The 18,093-nt window shown below is 43.5% G+C and overlaps 1 protein-coding gene across 1 annotated transcript in view; it reads right to left on the bottom strand.

Moving 5' to 3' along the window:
* The window catches only part of CRAMP1 (cramped chromatin regulator homolog 1), a 1,694,263-nt gene that overhangs the window by 1,307,867 nt on the left and 368,303 nt on the right, over nt 1–18,093 (bottom strand). The window contains exon 4 of the mRNA XM_044088908.1: nt 9,196–10,473. Coding sequence (XP_043944843.1) covers nt 9,196–10,473 — 1,278 coding nt within the window. The remainder of the gene's footprint in view (nt 1–9,195; nt 10,474–18,093) is intronic.

Here is an 18,093-nt window from a genome sequence, read left to right as displayed (position 1 = left end):
AGAGGCTGAGATCTCAAACCCAATGGTGGAATAGAAGCAGGAGTCAAGGGGGGCAAAGGTGTCCTATCTCTAGGTAGTTAGTGTAGGAGAAAGAGAAGTCTGCAGAGCAGGAGCTGAAGACCTCTGCACAGCTTAACTCCCCCTAGAGCCCAGCCCCAAAGGAGGAATTGGACCTGAGCTGTCCAGCACTGAAGCTCTAGGGGAAAAAGACGGCTCTGAAAACTCTTCCCCCTCCCCCTAGCCAGCACAGATTCTTCTGCTCTTGGAGTCCTCCTGTTCCAAAAACCTCAGAGCTGGGCAACTCAGGGATGCTGTCGAAGTCAAAGAACTACCTGGTCTTCAAATCAGATGAGGACATCCTTAGGGTTCTCGGGTAAGAGGCCTCTGAAATGGGGGAGGGGGGGTCCAGATCAGAGGAGGAGATATAATTATTGGTTCAGAGGAAGGCAGGGTCATAGGTCCAATGGGTGACTAAAAAAGTACAGTTTTGTACCTACCATAAATGTAGATGTCTGATAGGTATGCATCTGCAGTCCTAACATATGGGTTGTCCTGCCTCAGGCAGCCCTTCGGTTGGCCGGATTCCAAAGTCTGGGTCTGGCCTCGGCTGATGTCGCACTTCACCCGACGTCATAGCTGCTGGGGTATAAAGGCATCAGCCGACGCCATTTTCCTCAGTGTTTCTTGCCCCAGATGCCAGGTGCCCTCTAGGAAGGCTAAATTTGGATAACTGCAAATAACTCCAAACAGTAGAAAGCAAAATATATATATACATATATACATACAAACAAATACACCATAATAGATTCCCCCAGCTAGCTAAAAGAGGGTTAAGTACCCTAGGAATACCACAGAGGGGAAGGAGGGTGGGTAATCCTGACTGCAGATGCATACCTATCGGACATCTACATTTATGGTAGGTACAAAACTGTACTATGTCCTTCAAGGATGCATCTGCAGTCCTAACATATGGGTAGAACACCATAGCCAAACTGGGGGAGGAGGCACTAAGATAAAGATGGTGTAGTTAAGATCCCTTGCAAAACAGCAGTTGCAAAACCTGCTCAGGATCTGGAGTATAAAGGAAGATTATAATGCTTGGCAAATGTATGCACGGAGCTCCAAGTAGCAGCTTCTAAAATGTCTTTGGTAGCCACTCCTCGTAGGAAAGCTGTAATGGTGGCTGTAGCTCTTGTGGAGTGAGGCCTGATATTTTCAGGAGTTGTCTTTCCATGAAAAGAGTAGCAAAATCTAATGCAATTTCCTATCCATTTTGAGATTGTCTGTTTTGAAATTGCTTTTCCTTGCACTCCTGTTGCATTTGCTACCAGAAGCTGGTCAGTTTTTCTGTTGGTCTTAGTTCTGTCCAGATAGTAGTGTAATTGTCTGTGCACATCCAAGGTATGTAGTAGTCTTTCCCCTCTGTTCTGTGGGTTGGGGAAAAATGTAGGTAAATGAATCGCTTGGTTCAATGATACCCTGGAGACCACTTTTGGCATAAAAGTAGGATTAGTTCTCAGAGACGCTCTATCCTGATGGAAGATAAGGAAAGGCTGTACTGCCATTAATGCCTGTAACTCAGATACCCTTCTTGCTGAAGTGATTGCTAGCAGGAAAGCAGTTTTCCAAGATAAGAACTGTAAATCTGCTGTTGCTGCTGGTTCAAAAGGGGGAAGTGTTAATTTTTCCAGCACAAAGTTGAGATCCCATGTAGGTAAAGGTGGTTTCCTTGGAGGCTTTACATTTTTGATTCCTCTCAAGAACTGCCTGAGTAGAGGATGAGAGAAGACAGGAGGATCCATGTTGTACTCTGCTGAAATTGCTGATGCATGAATCTTAATGGAGGAGTAGGGCAGGCCATTGTGGAACAGTTCTGCTAAGTATTCCAGGATGTGTGCTATGTTTGCCAATGAGACATTTTCTCCCTTTGCTGCACTCCAAATGAGGTATCTTTTCCATTTGGCTAAATAAGTTTTCCTTGTGGAGGGTCTGCGTGCCTCCAGGATAATGTCCTTAACCCTATTAGATAAATCTGGTTTATTTTGTTTTATGCAATATTCCAAGCAGCTAGCTGCAGTGTTTTCAAGTTTGGATGTAGGGTCTTGTAGTTGTTCTGTGTTAGAAGTAAGGGACATAGAGGTAGAGGCCATGAGTGTGTCCGAGACATGCTTCTCAGTAGCGGGTACCAATGCTGCCTTGGCCAGTCCGGAGCTATCAGGATTACATTTGGCTGTTCTTCTCTGATCTTCAGTAGGACTTTGTACATCAAAGGAAGAGGTGAAAATGCATATGCTGTCAGGTTTTTCCAGCTGAAGGAAAGGGAGTCCACCCTCCAGGCAAGTGGGTGGTATGCTCTTGTGCAGAATTTCTTCAATTGGTGGTTGTGTGGGGAGGAGAACAGGTCTATCTCTGGCATTCCCCATTTCTTTGTTATGGTTTTGAAGATGTCTGGATGCAGCATCCATTCGTGAGCATCCGTGGTAGTTCTGCTTAAGGTGTCTGCTAGTGAATTTTCTTTTCCTGGTACAAATCTGGCCTGTAGTTGAATGTTGAGATTCAGGGCCAAAATCCACAGGTCCGTTGCCATCCAGCATAGAGGATATGAGTGTGTACCTCCCTGTTTGTTGATGTACCACATGACTGTGGTATTGTCCGTCCTTATCAGCAGGTGACCTTGTTGAAGGAATGGTCTGAATGCCTGGATTGCATGTTTCACTGCCAGCATCTCCTTTAGATTTGTGTAGATGCAGCTGGTCTTGGGTCCATAGGCCTTGTATACACTTGTCCTCCATGTGTGCCCCCCAGCCTAGGTCTGAGGCGTCCGTGGTGATGGTCTGGCTTGGATGTGGTTTTTGGAAAGGTAATCCTCTGTTCATCTGACAGGCCTGAGCCCACCACAGGAATTCTTTTTTCAGGCATGGAATTATTGGAATCTGGGCTTCTAGACTGTGCTTGTGTTGAGACCATACATTCCTTAGGTACCACTGCAACTTCCTCATATGCAGCCTGGCATGTGGAATCAATATTATGCATGATGCCATGTAACCCAGGGCTTGCAGGACTTTCCTTGCAGTAAGCGGAGTTTGTGTTGTTAATGTCATGAAATAGACTGGTAGTTGCTTTTGTTTTTCTTCTGTGAGAAAAGCCATCTGAGTTGTTGTATCCAGTTCTGCACCCAAAAATGTTAACCTTTCTGATGGTACTAGTCTTGACTTTTGAATGTTGACTGTGTATCCCAAGGCTTGCAACAGTTGTATGACCTTTTCCAAATCTTTTGTTAATTTTGTCTTGTTGTCTGCTTGTATTAGGCAGTCGTCCAGGTATGGGTAAATTTGAATCTCCTGAAGCCTGCAATGAGCAATTACTGATGCCAGGCATTTCGTGAATACTCTGGGCGCAGTAGATAAGCCAAAGGGCAATGCTGAGAATTGATAATGCTCTGATCCTGCAAGAAATCTGAGGTGTCTTCTGCAATCTGGTCGTATAGGGGCATGCAGGTATGCCTCCTTGAGATCTAGAGTCACCAGCCAAGACTCCTTGCCCAGCATGGTAAGAAGTTGCTGGAGGGTCAGCATTTTGAATTTTGGAACAATGAGGTATGTGTTCAGTGCAGACAAGTCGAGAATAGGTCTCCATTGATTTTCTTTTCTTGGTACAAGGAAAAGCCTGGAGTAAAATCCTTGGCCTTGTTCCATAGGTGGTACCTTTTCTATAGCTCTCATCCTTAGTAAGTTGTTGATTTGTTTTTGAGCCTCTGTTTTTTGGCTTGGTGGAAGGTTTGGCATTCCTCTCTTTTTTGGTAGTGTGTGGAAGTGAAACCTGTAGCCCTCATCTATTGTTTGTAAAGTCCATTTGTCTCCTGTAATGCAATGCCAGTTGTCGGAAAATAGGGCTAGCTTTCCGCCCAAGGGTGCTTCCAGTTGTTCCCTGGTAGGCGGAACCAGAGCCAAGTCATTGTGTCTGTCCTGTGGAAGTGGTTGTAGTTGCAGCTGTGGCAGCACTTCTCTGGTTGGCAGGTTGCCACTGACGTCCCCTGTAGGCACCCCTAGATTGACCTCTGCCTCTTGGGCGTCTATTTCTGCCTCTCTGTGCTCTGGAGGTGTCTGGAAAGGACCAATTCTTCGAAGGCCAATTTCTGCTAAACCTCGGAGGTTGGACCTGTAAGAAATCCTTGACTGTTTGGACAGATTTTGCTTTTTCTTCCACTTTCTTGAGAACCTCCTGTGCAGGGGAGCCAAACAAACTTTGTTTCTCCATAGGAGCATCTAGGAGTTTTGACTTAACATGGTCTGGTAAGGATTGCTCTTTTAACCAGGCATGCCTTTGAATCACTGCTCCAGTCATAGCTGATCTAAAGGAAGCCTCCAGTGCATCATAGCCAGATTTTAAAAAATGATTACTGACCTGCTGAGAGTTATGTACCAAATCCTGAAGGGACTTGCGGTCTATAGGTTCAGGAGAGGATAGTTTTTTATTTAGCTGGTCTAACAAAAACTCTCGGTACTGAATCATGTGAAATTGACAGTTTAAGGCCCTGGCCGAAAGAGTAGCAGATGTATAAACCTTTTTACCCCATCTCTCTAATGCTCTAGATTCCCTTTCAGAGGGAAGAGGGTTTTTGGCAGAGGCAGCTGCCACACCTTTAGGGCCCTGTGAAATGGTTTCTGGGTCTGCAACATGAGCCTTATACAAGTGGTAGTGTGTGTCCGGGACCCTGTAATATCTATCAGGCTTGGCAGGGGCCGGAGGAAGAGAATCAGGAGCAGTACTGGCATCATTATATGCATCATCAACAACTGATAGTACTGGAGGAATGGCTAAAGGCCTATGCTGTGGTAAGTGTAAAAAAGTCCTTAGCCTTTTCCTTGAATCTGAAAAATCCTGGCCCTGCCATTGGAAGTGTTCCCTCATAGAATGTAGGGTCTCCCCAAAAGAAAATTCTTCAGGAGGAGAAGCAGAAGGAATGGAGACTTCTGCATCAGAATCCTCATAAGGAGAATATGGACCTTCCTGATGGTCTGAAATATCTGTGTCATCCGAGGAGTAGTCTGTAGAGACAGGTTCAGGGGGTTCAGTCCTAGGCCTCTTATCTGGAGGAGGTTGAGAGGCCCTGTCTGGGTGAGGTTGGGATCCCCTGATCAAAGAAATGAGATCCTCAGCCAGGCTGAGTATCTGGGAACTAGAGGTAGGCCTGTGTGAGGGAGCTTTTGTAGGTAAGGCCTTAGAAGATTTAGCTGCTTTAGCCCTGGAAAAGGCCTTGATAGACATGGAAGCAGGGGGTCTAGCAGCCCCACGTGCAGGGGTAGAAATGTCTAAAGGAATAGTGCTTGACAAATCCTGGGTGCCTGCTTCTGTAGCAGTAATTTCAGTAGCAGATTCAGCCATGCTCTGTGAGGCCTCGGTTATCGGAGGCATGCTTTCGGCCGAAGGAAGAACCGAGGTCTCGGTTTCAGCCGAAACAGAGACACTCGCGGTTGGCCTAACCGTGGTTTCAGCCGAAACCGTGGACCGCGAGTGTCGGTCCTTTTCCTTGCGCTTTTTAGCTAATTGTGTAGTCGGAGTCTCCGACTGCATTTTATAAGCAAAAGCGGGACCAAAAAACTCCTCTGCAAACTCCGACCGACGTCTAAGCGTCCGTCGGTTGAAGGAATCACAGGCTAGACAAGCTGATACGTCGTGGTCTGGGCCTAAGCAAGGAAGGCAGTAAGAGTGGAAATCCTTATGAGGTATTTGTTTCCCACAAGTTAAACAATTATTTACTTTGTCTGACATCGGCTGAGGCAAGAAAGAGTCCCCAATGGGGTACTTAGCTTTTTTAGAAGTCTTCGGTAGTAGAAATCTCTGGATCTGACCGACCGGCACTTGCGAACAGCTTCTGCTTCGGGCACTGCGCGGCAAGAAAGACTGAGGAAAATGGTGTCGGCTGATGCCTTTATACCCCAGCAGCTATGACGTCGGGTGAAGTGCGACATCAGCTGAGGCCAGACTCAGACTTTGGAATCCGGCCGACCGAAGGGCTGCTTGAGGCAGGACAACCCATATGTTAGGACTGCAGATGCATCCTTGAAGGACATCGGGATTACCGCCATCTGGATCCGAGTAACTGTCATCATTCTATCATCTTCTGCTTCAGACAACCTCCTTGAGGACCTAAAGGAGCTGGTTAATGGTGGCCTAGAATGCCTCCTAGGTGTTTTCTGAAAACAAGGAGAGTGGAGCCGAGGGGAGTTTGGATCTGACAAAAACCTAGGTGATCAAATCTAGGGCAACCTTTGCGTCAAAGCAGTAGGAACCAAAGGTGTCAGATCTGATTTTCTAGAAATCTTGGGAGGAGAATCGCAGGACAGAGCTGAGGTAGTAAAGCAATCTGGTGACCTTTTCTTAGAGTCTTTACCCTTGGAAGTCAAGTCAGTCCTACCCTTTTCAGACTTCTTCAAGGTGTTTCAGCTCCAGTGGCCAAAGAAGAGGAGTGAAGAAGACCTTTAAGGACCAGCTTATTTTTCCTGTTGCTGAGAGCCCTGAACTGACACCTGTACAAACAGAACAGCTTGCGTCTACATGGGCCACACCCAGACAGTACACACTTTCCCTGTGGGCACTGGAATGGGGGATCTTAAGCTCAATTGAGACACATTTTTTAAATCCAGTAGGCTTATTAGCCACTGCAAAGAGATGGTAGGAAATTGAGTTTTTTTGATAGGAAAAAATAGTAAAAGAAAAACTACCAGCAATGTTAACTACAAACATCCACTACACTAAAGGATAGAACAAGAAGAATTAAGAGGAAAGAAAGATAAAGCACCAGCGAGGGTACTTAAGGAGTATCCAACAGTAAATGGATAGGAAAAAAAGTAGTACAGCCTGACAGACAGAACTTGAAAACTTACAAGAACAAGGGAGGAGAGTGAAAAAGAGATACAGGTATATAATGTAGTATAACTTGAACCAATTTACAACTGTAAAATATTGAAACAAAATGAACTCTAAGGCTCAAGAGTAAGAGATCCACATCTGAGCAATATGGCAGCAATCAGATCTGTGATCTAGAGAGAGACATCTTTAGTTACTTATTCACCTTATGTTGGTGGGGCGTTAAGGGTAAGGGAGGAGCTCGGGAGTTGAATCAATGAATTCAGTGAAGCAGCTGAGCCAGACCCAAGGTTGGATCACAGACCCATCAGTTGACGAAAGACTGGAAATGACATCAGATCATGTGTCTCCCGAAATAAGCTCTTCAACAGTGGAGTCTGAAGAAAGGGAACACAATTTGGCCAATGGATATGGGATGAATAGACTAAACATAGCTCATCTGAGTCTGATTTAACAACTTCACCTTCAGAAAGTGTCTAAAAATCTCTTGTGGAGTGGAAGGCGAAACAGTAGTAGTAGCCATCACTACAAATGATGGTTTGGCAGGAGTACCACTTTGGCCTTAAAAAGGCCACAAGAAAAATCCATCTACTCCTTTTCTTTAGGCATCTTGGAGGAGTGAGGTTTAGTTGGTTTCTTTTTTTCCAGGTGCAACATCTGCTTTGATTAAACACTGAGGCTCCAAATCCCTCACAAACCTTGATGAGCAATCCAGGATTTTCCTCTCTAAACAGGATCTGCAGTATGTCTTTGGGTCCTTCGGAAACTATTAAGCAAGGCTACTTCTTTTCACCATTACCTGTAGCTACAGTCACTTCAGAAGTGCATACCTCAAGACGCCATACTGGCATCCAGCTAAGTCATGGCAAAGGGAGTCTGAGCAGATGTAAGGTGTAACGTGGGTTCACAGATTCCTGTTAATCCATCCAAGTCTGACTGGGCAGTCATGACATCAGGCCTAGCCCTCTTAAATTTCTTATTTTGAATGGCAGGACCCCAAGGGTAGAAGGGTCTGCCATTTTTTGCCTGGACGAGATAGTAATTGAGAGATGACTGTCAAGTTCTTAGTGGCTTTGGAACAAAGGACTGACAGCCCCTACAATTCTAAGCTGTGCTCTGCACCTAAACAGCAAAGGCACTGAGAGTGGAGACTATTATAGGGACTCTGCCTACTGCAACCTCACTTTCCCAACCTAGCTGACATTTAATAGATTAACAAACAGCAACACAACTGAGAAAAATAAAAGAACATTTCACAAAAGGGGACTTGTTTGAATCAGTAGAAGGCAACAGTATGATCAGTAGAAGGAAACAGTATGAACGACCATACTTAGAACAAATCGAAGGGTACAAAACCTGCATTCAAACTGGCAGCAAGACAATTTGAGGATTTATGCTCATAAGTATACTTATGTACCCTTATGCCTACAGGGTTAGTTCATATCTCTGATGTATAGCTCTATGGAAAGTTTTGGCACCCAAGCCAGGCATACAGATTATTTGGTGAGATAACCCAACAGTTGGGAATACTTCAACAGTGATCTAGAGAGACTTCTTTAGTTACTTATTCACCTTAACGGTTTCTTCTTGCAACAGAATTGCATTACCACAAAACAATACCAACTGACATATCTGTAATCTGCAATTCAGTATTAATAGAAATAATAATTTGCTTACAGACTGCCTGATGTATTTACGTACTCCTTTCCGAAAGCAAACAAACTTATAAAATTCATATGCAATGCAAATACCCTAGAGAACACACTGCAATTTCAGGGCAGCACAAAGAAGTTTTGAGGCTGCTATGACAGCAGTCATGTAAGTCCCAACTCTGCCCTTCCAACTTTCCATGTGCATATCGTGCAAATGAACAAGTCATTAAACAAAACTAGAGTTTATAGATCACCTTTGAAAAGTTATTTGCATTTACTGGGCATATGTGGTTACTTTTACAAATCAGTCAAAAAATTAGTAATGAGCTAGGTGAGTAGATTTAAATTGGTCCTTTCGAATTCACGACTGGGCCCCATCATAGGTTCATAGGTAGGTACTAGGCTATCGGCCCTAGGGCCCATACAAGCCTAGCCAAAAAATGTACCCTGGCTTTCGCCACCCAAGAAAATTATTTTCCTGTGCCCCTGTCGAGCATAGCCACAGAAGTGATCCCCGGGGTGAATTTCCCATCCAATCATCAAGATTCTTCTTGAAGAGTGCTAATGAGGAGCTCTGTTTGACATAGGTAGCTAAGAAAAGGGAACAAGATGTGTATGTTAAAGTATAACCCTCACATAAAACAAACACAAAAATAACCTGGACAATACTTACAGGTTTGGGATTGACTTCTGTAGCAATAAGCTGCAGAAGAGACTTCAGCAGCTTTTGTTTATGACTAACAGTACTACACTCTGCAGTAATCAGCTGCTCGCCTGTCTCCTGCACGTCCTGTCTTTGTGTCTGCACCCAGTCATACTCTAGTTGCAGTTTGTTTGGTCTGCCCATCATGAGGTACACTTCAGCCAGTGTTAAGTTCTCAGCATTCCTGAAGTTCCAGCCTTCCTCTTGGACCTGCTCTGCTAGCCGAGTTGAATCTTCCTTTGATGGCTTGTTAACCGATTGTCCCTGAGACGATTGTGGAAGCAATGAGGCTGACCTATCCTGACAGTTCTCATCAGATCCACTGACCAAACCTTCTTTAGTGCAAATGTCAGAATGTGATCCCCCATGGCCATCTCCTATTTGCATTTCACAGCCAGAGGTACCACTGTTTGGGGATTCAACCCTATTTATTAACTGCATAGAATTAAAACCAGACATTTCAGTAACTCCAGAACGTTCAACAGCACTGCTATTCACATCAGAGACATCTTTCTCAGTACTCTGCTCCTTTTCCAAACATACACACTTCTCTGGAGCAGCCAAGTCCTGACAAGATTTCATGTAGTGAGGGACTGGATCAATCGTAGAAAGTTCATCAGGGTCCACCAAACGACCACAAACACAACTGCCATTGTCCTTTAGTGCTGCAACCTCAGGGGTAAGTGCTTCTTGGTCACTGCACTCAACTAAGGAAACACCAGTACTTAACGTTTCAGGGTCAGTCAAATGCTCTACATTCTCTACTAGGTTTTGTTGTCTGCAAACTGTACCATCACTTGAATGTGAACTCCCAATACTATCTAATGCTCCTTCAGAGAGGCTAGTCTCCTGGACATTATCCTCTGCCATATGAGAGGAGTCAACAGGCAATGAAACATTCCTACTTATGTCAGTGCTACCTTCTCCTTTCCCAGTCACACATCTAATGTCAACAGCACTTCGAATATTCTTCAGATGCCCCCGAGCTGCCATTTGCGTATTTTGTATACCTAAAAGCTGAGCAGGAGGAAGCAAGTGGGAGTCCTTTGTGCTCTGTTTACACCTCCCAGTTTCTTGCCAGTGCACAGTACAAAAAGCCTTGGAATGGACAACCCTTGCCACTCCAGGAAGTGCCATAATGGTACAGTTCTCGGCAGGATACAAATGAAGATCCTTCTTTTCCTCAAGCTCTAAAACTTGCAGCTGAATTCGACAATTTTGTTGCTGCCTCTCTGCTAGTGTTTTTCGCTGAAACGTGCAAGTTAAGGAAACTTCAACTGGCATAAAAATTAAAATCTACACCATTTAGAATACCCAGATTCTATGTTTTGGCAAGTTAACTATTTACTGCACTGTACACCACCACTGCTTCAGATACCATAAAATGGTCAGCAACTCACCTGATAGTGGTTTCCCACGACTTCCTCACATTCCAAATTTAAGTGGAACTACAAAACAACTACTGTCATTTTCATTAAACTTTTACAAAAAATAAGCAGTCTCTGTGTACACTGCTTCTTAATTTCCCAGTTATGAGTCAGTCTCTCTCAAAAGCATGATCACGGATTCTGAAATTACACCACTGTTTGAAGGAGAAATTGCTTCATTATGCAATCTTCACTGTATAGCCCCAAACATTTCTGCTACAGTTTCCAATACAGCATATAAAAACAATCATAACAGATATTTTTTTTACATCAGTGAACACATTTTCAGAAAAAAGTTACAGTTGTATGAGTACCATACAACAGTAGATGTTTGAGTATGAGAATCACTGCTATACTGACAATTTTAATTCAATGGAATTGGTCAACGACCAACAACTGCCCATCTAGTCCGACTTCCATAGCTATGAAGATGTCCCCAGTGAACTATGGTCCCTCCCCTGCCCTATGATGACTGTTTATAATTACATACAGTAACATAGCAAAATCAGATACAAAACCATTAAATACAGTACTATCAAAGTTGCTAAGAAATGGCTTACATAAAAAAAGTAGTAGTTCTGGGCATAGAGGCATCCTTTATGGAGGAAAAATGAGTTGTGTTAAATCTTACAATAACCACAGATGTCCTTCGCTTCCATGTTGCAGTTTTCTCACATGTGGGATCCTCCGCCTCAGGAGACCCAAACATCCAGCTCATAAACCAAAGTTTAAGCTTGGTTGCTGTAAGGTGCGTGGGACATCACATGCAGGGCCATAAACCATGGGACATAAATGTGACGTCCGCATGCACAAACCTCAGAACTGAATGCCCAATTGGACAACAGTCTAAGGGTAGCTGAAGGATGCATCCAGATAGGGAAAAGGCCCTCTTGGTGGGTAGGGGGGGAGGGAAGGAATGCTGCAACATGGAAGAGAAGGACATTTATGCTTATAGTAAGACTTTACACAACTAAGCTATGTCCTTCTAATCTCATGTTGGAGTATTCTCACATGTGGGAGAGTACCACAGCTTATGCAGAGAAAAAGGTGGAGGAAGAAGTAGCAGTCTCCAGGAATCCATGGAGGATGGCTTTTGGGAATCCTGCCCTAGCTCTGGAGATGTTATCCAATTTATAGTGTTTAGTGAAAGTGTGTACAGAGGACCATGTGACTGCCTCTAGGATAGTGGCTGTATCCAGGCCTTTAAGAAAGGGCCCTTAAGAGTCCACTGCAATGGCAAAGTGGGTTCAAACTGTGTGGGGTAACTCTACCATGGAAAGAGTAACAGAAGGACATAGTATCCTCCTGGATCCACAAAACTAGTTGTTTGGATACAGCTTTCTCCAGGGCCCTGGGGTAAAAGGATATAAAGAGTTGGTTGGACTTTCTGATGTCCTTAGCCTTATCCAGATAAGGCCTCAGTTGCCTGTGAAGATTTAGGGAAGGGAGCTCTCTTGCAGTCATTCTTTGGTGAAGGGAAGAAGGTAGGTAAATGGATAGACTGGATAAGGGACAGCTCACTGAACACTTTGGGCATGAAGGAGGGCTTAGAACGAAGAGAAACCATGTCCTTGTGAAAAATGGTGCAAGATGGAGTAGCCATGAGTGCTTTTAGCTCACAGACTCTTCTAGATGAAGTAAAGGCTTCTAGCAAGACAGTTTTCTAAGTGCACATCTTTAAAGTAGTGGAAGTTGCAGGTTCAAAGGGGGCAGTAGTAAGTTTCTCAAGCACAAAATTCAGATCCCAATGGGGTGGGATAGGTTTCCTTGGTGGTCTGATGTGGAGAACGCCCTTATGAAAGTTTCACCTCCAATCTTGATAATAGGGGTGGATTCATAAGTAAGCAGGCTGAAATGGCTGAAAAATGGACTTTCACTGAAGAGTATGAAAGTTCTGATTTTAGGAGCTCACACACACGGCCAGCACTACAGGTACATCCATTTGTAAGGGGTGTAGTTGCCTTTGAAGACACAAGCTGGAGAACCTTTTCCACTTAAACAGGATCTCCTAGTAGTAGGTTTCCTGGTCTCCTGCAGGACAAATAGCACATCCTCTGAGTAAAGGTGTCTGAAAGTGATCAGAAGTTTATCACCTACAGAGTAAGGCTGAGGGATTGCAGACAGGGGTGGATGAAGGATCTCTTCTGTTGTGTGAGAAGGTCCACCTTGTGAGGCAACTTGTGGTGACTGCCCCTGGCAAGAGATAGAAGGGGGATCCAATGCTGCCTTGGCCATCAGGGGGTCACCAACAAGATTTTTGGCTTGTCCCACTGAATTTTCAGCAGGACCTTCTGAATGAGCGGGAAGAGGGGGGAAGCATACAGGAACAACTCCTTCCATGAGACTGAGAAGGCATCCACTTTCCACGTTATTGGTGAGGGGAGCCTGGAGCAGAACAGCCATAGTTGTCTGTTCTGAAAGGAGGCAAACAGATCTATCTGTAGAGTGCCAAATTGATGGACAATGTCTAAGAAAACATCTCTGTAAAACATCCATTCGTGACTTTGAGACAATGATCTGCTGAGGGCATCTGACTGATGGTTGTCCTGTGACAGGATGTAGACCCCCTGCAATGTTACATTGCACTGAGTGGTCAACTCCCATGCTTGTATGGCCAGCCTGTAAAGTAAATTGGATCTGGTCCCCTCCCCCTTGCTTGTGATTGTCTGTGAAGATTTGTAGGGGACCAGGATGTAAGAGTGGGAGAAAGGTCTTTAGAGCTAGTAGAAGAGCAGTCATTTCCTTTACATTGATGTGTTTTTTTTTCTGGAGGGAGGACTCCCTTGAGCTTGTACCTCGAGACCATTCACAGTGGTCCCCCATCCCAGATCCAAGGTATGTGTGTACATGAACTGGACTGGCTTGGTGGGCTGTAGAGAAGACCTGGACTCTGCATTACTTGCTGGATCCACCACCCTAACTCTTTTTTCAGGCATGGCAGGAAGGGCATCTGAAAATCCAGTGTGTGATTGTGTTGGGACCAGACATTCAGGTACCACTGAAACTTCATGTGTAAACCTGGCAAGGGGCAGCATGGTAAGGGTAGCGGTCATGAAGCCCAGAATACGGAGAAATTCCCTGGCTGAGATGTGGGTGAATTGGAGTAGGTTTTGGAAAAGGCTGGTTAGAGAACTGACCTTTTCTAGTGGGAGGAAGGCCTTCATCAAATCCGTCCTTATTTTGCAACCAAGAAGATCTGGTCTTGGGATGGAATGAGGGAGAACTTTTGTAGGTTCAGTGTACACCCCAGACTTCCTAGAAGATAAACAGTGAATTGCAGGTATGCCTGAAGAGTACCTGCCTGGATGAGGAGGTCATCCATGTACGGGAAGATATATATGTCTTTTTTTCTGCAGAAGGCTACTGTTGGGGTTAGACACTTTGTGGAATCCCTTGTTGCTGTAGACATACCAAAGCTCAAGGCAGTAAATCGATAGTGTGAGGATGGCACAGCAAAACAGAAATCTCCGGAAGTCAGGGTGGACGGGGAAATGGAGGTATGCCTCCTTCAGGTCCAGGTGGCCAAGAAGGTCCCTGGTCTCAAAAGTGGAAGAAGGGTTTCCAGGGATAGCATGCGGAGGGAAGGTACATGCAGGAAGGGGTTTAACAGGGACATATTGGCCTCCAAGGGCACTCCTTTTTTGGGACCAGGAAGAGTCTGGAGTAAAACTCTTGACCCTCTTGTCCTGGCAGAACCCTCTCTATGGTGCCTTGAGATAGTAAATCCTGAATGACCTGGGGTATCAGGTGGATATTATTTTTGGAGAGAGGGGTATGCCTTTTGGTGATGGCTTTGATGGCAGGAATTCAAACAGTTTTGGATCAGGAAGTGAGAAGGAATGATCAATATAGTGAAGTTTGTTAACAGATAAAGATCCAGACTGATAGAACAATGATAATCAGAGGGAAGCAGAATAAAAGAAACCGTTCCTGTTGTTGGCAGGTCTTAATGCAGACAAAGCATTCCACAGAGTAAGCTAGGATTTTATGAGTAGGGCAATGAAAACATTTGGATTGACTGGTACAATAATAAGGTTACATAGGAGAAATCTCATCAGGGGATTGGAGGGAAAAAAATGAGAGAGAGGGGGTTCCCCTCTAAGTTGTGTCTGATATGAAGAACCAAGCAGGGGAGTCCTCTTTCCCCTTTATTTGCATTACACTTAAAACTTAAAAAAATTCAAGGATATAATTAATACGGTAATCAGGAAAAGTTTGCATTATTTGCAGACTATTATTTGTTACCTTATAAAACCAGAAAAGGACATCTCAGTGTTGTGGAATATTCTCAGACAGTTCAAATTTTTTAAGGTTATAAAGTTAATGCAGATAAAAAGTACAGTTGTGTATACTTACCACAAATGTAAATGTTGAGTGTTATTCACTGCTGCAGTCCTAAACTTGTGGGATTCCGTACTCCAGCAGCCTGCAGATGCCCTACACTTCGATTTAAGGGTAGTTGGCTGGTGCCATGACCCAAGTACTTTTCTTGCACCTACAGGTAAGAGTCACTAGAGGAACTTTGAGGTCAAGAGTCTGGAAAACTGAAAAGCAGGAAAAGGAAAGTTAGAAAGAGGGTTAACCTGACTGAGAAGGAAATTGGTCCAGCCTACACTGCATGCTAGGAGGGGAAGGAAGAGGGGAAAGAATACTGCAACAGTGAATACAAACATCTACATTTACAGTAAGTGCACACAACTGTACTATGTTCTTCATGTTTCACTGCTGCAGTCATAACTTGTGGGATGACTCAAAGCCGAAAGTACGGGAGGATGGAAAATTAAGGAGAGGTGAGGAAATCCTACAAGATGGCAGTGGCAAATCATGCTCAAGACTTAGAAAAGGCTGAAAGGTGGTAAGGTTTAGTAAAGATATGCACTGAAGAAAAAGTTTCATCCTCCAAAATGTCTTTCACGGGCACCCCTTTAAGAAAAGCAGTAGCTCTCGTGAACTGTGTCCTCACATCATTAGGGGATTTCTTATCATCATGGCTGTAACAGAAGGAAGTACAAGAGGAGAACCATTTAGAGATGGTTTGCTTAGAAACTGATTTTCCCTCAGACCTAGTGGCAAAGGCCAAAAAAAGTTGGTCTAATTTTCTGATAATTTATTTTATTTTTATTTTACATTTGTTGACCGGGCTAGTCCAGCTGGATATATGTCCATTTTCAGTGGAGGCCCAGGGAGAAAAGCTCCACAAATTACAACAACATAAAAGGTCAAGACAAAGACAATAACAGTATAATTTGGTACATAAGAAGTTTTAACAATTATAGTACAAGCCTAAGATTATATATTTTATATTTCAGTAGGAAAAATGAAAAATTTATCTAAGAATAGATGAATAAGACTGATACATTTGTATTAGAAATGGTGTAGTACAAATCTTTATAACATATTACAAAATTAGATACACCTAGTAATTTATGATAAGAGATACTAAGGTCTCACAAAAACCTAAGAAAGAAAAACACTAGAGATCAATAGATAGAGTATAGAAGAACAGCAAATAAGGATGGATTTCTAGTGTTATTTAACACATAGGTTGTGATACTATATGAAGGTGTTTGATCATTCCACAGTATATACTTATTTACATGAGAAAAAATCCTAAGGAAGGTTAAGCTCACTAAAAATTAGTGAGACAATACAAGAACATGATCATGGGAGGCTAGGAATTGTGGGAGTCTAGTTAATAGTTAGGTACTTAGTCTGGGTTAACACAGGGGCATAGCCACTGTGATTTGAGGTAGGGTTTAAGCTTGCTTTTAAATAAGCTGACAGAGGATATTGAGGTTAGCTGGCTTGGGAGGATGTTTCCAGGCTTTACCTACTGTATTGGAGAACAAGGTGTCACCAGCTAAGTTGTTGGATTTTGATATTTGTACAAGTAGGTTATTAGCTGAGCGTAAGGTCTTGAGGTTATTATAGGAGATGACTAGGGATGTAAGTATGGGTGTATTTTGAGGTAAATACAGGATCTTATGGGCTACTATTAATTGATTGAAAAGTATTAAATTTGGCAGCTCTAACCATCCTAACTGATTCAGATTGATACAGTGATGAGTTCTATAGGAGGACCCAGCTGCAAATCTAGCAATATTGTTGTAGGAGGATGTAAGTTTACTCAGATTACTTCTACATATTTTGGTATAGATAGGGGAGGCATAGAGCAAGGTAGAGATGAGGTGGGTATGAGCAATAGTAACCCTGGCTGGAGGTGTAAGAAAGGGTTTTATTCTATAGAGGGAACCTAGTTTCTTGTTTACTATTTTTATAGTGTTATTAATGTGAAGTTCAAAGGACGAGTTATCTATTAGTACCCAGAGTAGTTTGGTGGTTGGTTCACGAGATATTATAGTTCCATCAATTGAAGTAATAGTAAAGTTAAGTGGGGAGGTTCTGCAGGGGGGGGGGGTAAATAGTAGCATTTTTGTTTTTTAGGGGATAAGGATAAGACGTCTTTGTAGGAGCCAGTTTTCAACTGTACTAAAGGTCATTTGGGTTAGTGACTGAAGTTATGATTGAGAAGCAGCAGCGCATATGAGTGTGGAGTCGTCAGCGTATTGGATACAGTCAGCTTGAGGAATTACAGAATGAAGGTCATTTGTAAAGATGGAGAAGAGTAATGGGCCTAATATAGATCCTTGCGGGACACCTAGAGTGACTGGGACGTGGGAAGATAAAGTATTTTCCCATAGTACAGCCTGTTGCCTGTTATGTAAGTATGATTGAAACCACTGTATAGTATGGTTGTCCAATGACAGGTTTTTGAGTGTGTCTATAAGGAGGTGGTGATTCACCATGTCAAATGCTTTGGACAGGTCAATAAAAACAGCTGAGGATAGAGTATCAATATTACGATTACTGTTAATATGGTTAGTGAAGGATAAGAGAGCAGAGGTGGTGCTATGAAATGGTCTAAAGCCATGTTGACAGGGTGCTAATAAATTGTGATCGAGTAGGTAGGTTAACAGTTGTATGTGTAAACATTTCTCCATTATTTTTGCCAAAGGAGATAGAATAGCTATGGGCCTATAATTGGACAACTCTTTGGAGTTACCGCCCTTATGCAGGGGAATCATGTGAGAGACTTTCCAGATTAGGGGAATAGATCAGGGTTCTAAGTACAGAACAACCCAAAAACCAGTAAACAAGTACTCCAAAATGCAGGAACTGCAGAGCAAGGTACCACACAAACTTGTTCTTCAGGAACACCAAAGCTTTAATTTACAAATAAGCACTTTCGTCTCAAATTAACTTTAAAAAAGACTTCATCAGAAAAGTACAGTTTTGTACCTACCATAAATGTAGATGTTAAGAGTGCTCATACAGCTGCAGTCATAACAGATGGGTTATCCTGCCGTCAGGCGGGTCCTCGGTCGGCCGAATTCCAAAGTCTAGGTCCGGCATCGGTTGTCGTCTCTTCTTCCCCGATGTC

This window comes from Protopterus annectens, chromosome 12.part0 (assembly GCF_019279795.1).
Source record: "Protopterus annectens isolate FY-2018-M chromosome 12.part0, PAN1.0, whole genome shotgun sequence".
Classification (NCBI taxonomy): domain Eukaryota; kingdom Metazoa; phylum Chordata; order Ceratodontiformes; family Protopteridae; genus Protopterus; species Protopterus annectens.
Note: the sequence above shows the minus strand (reverse complement) of the source record. Positions and strands in the feature narration are given on the sequence as shown.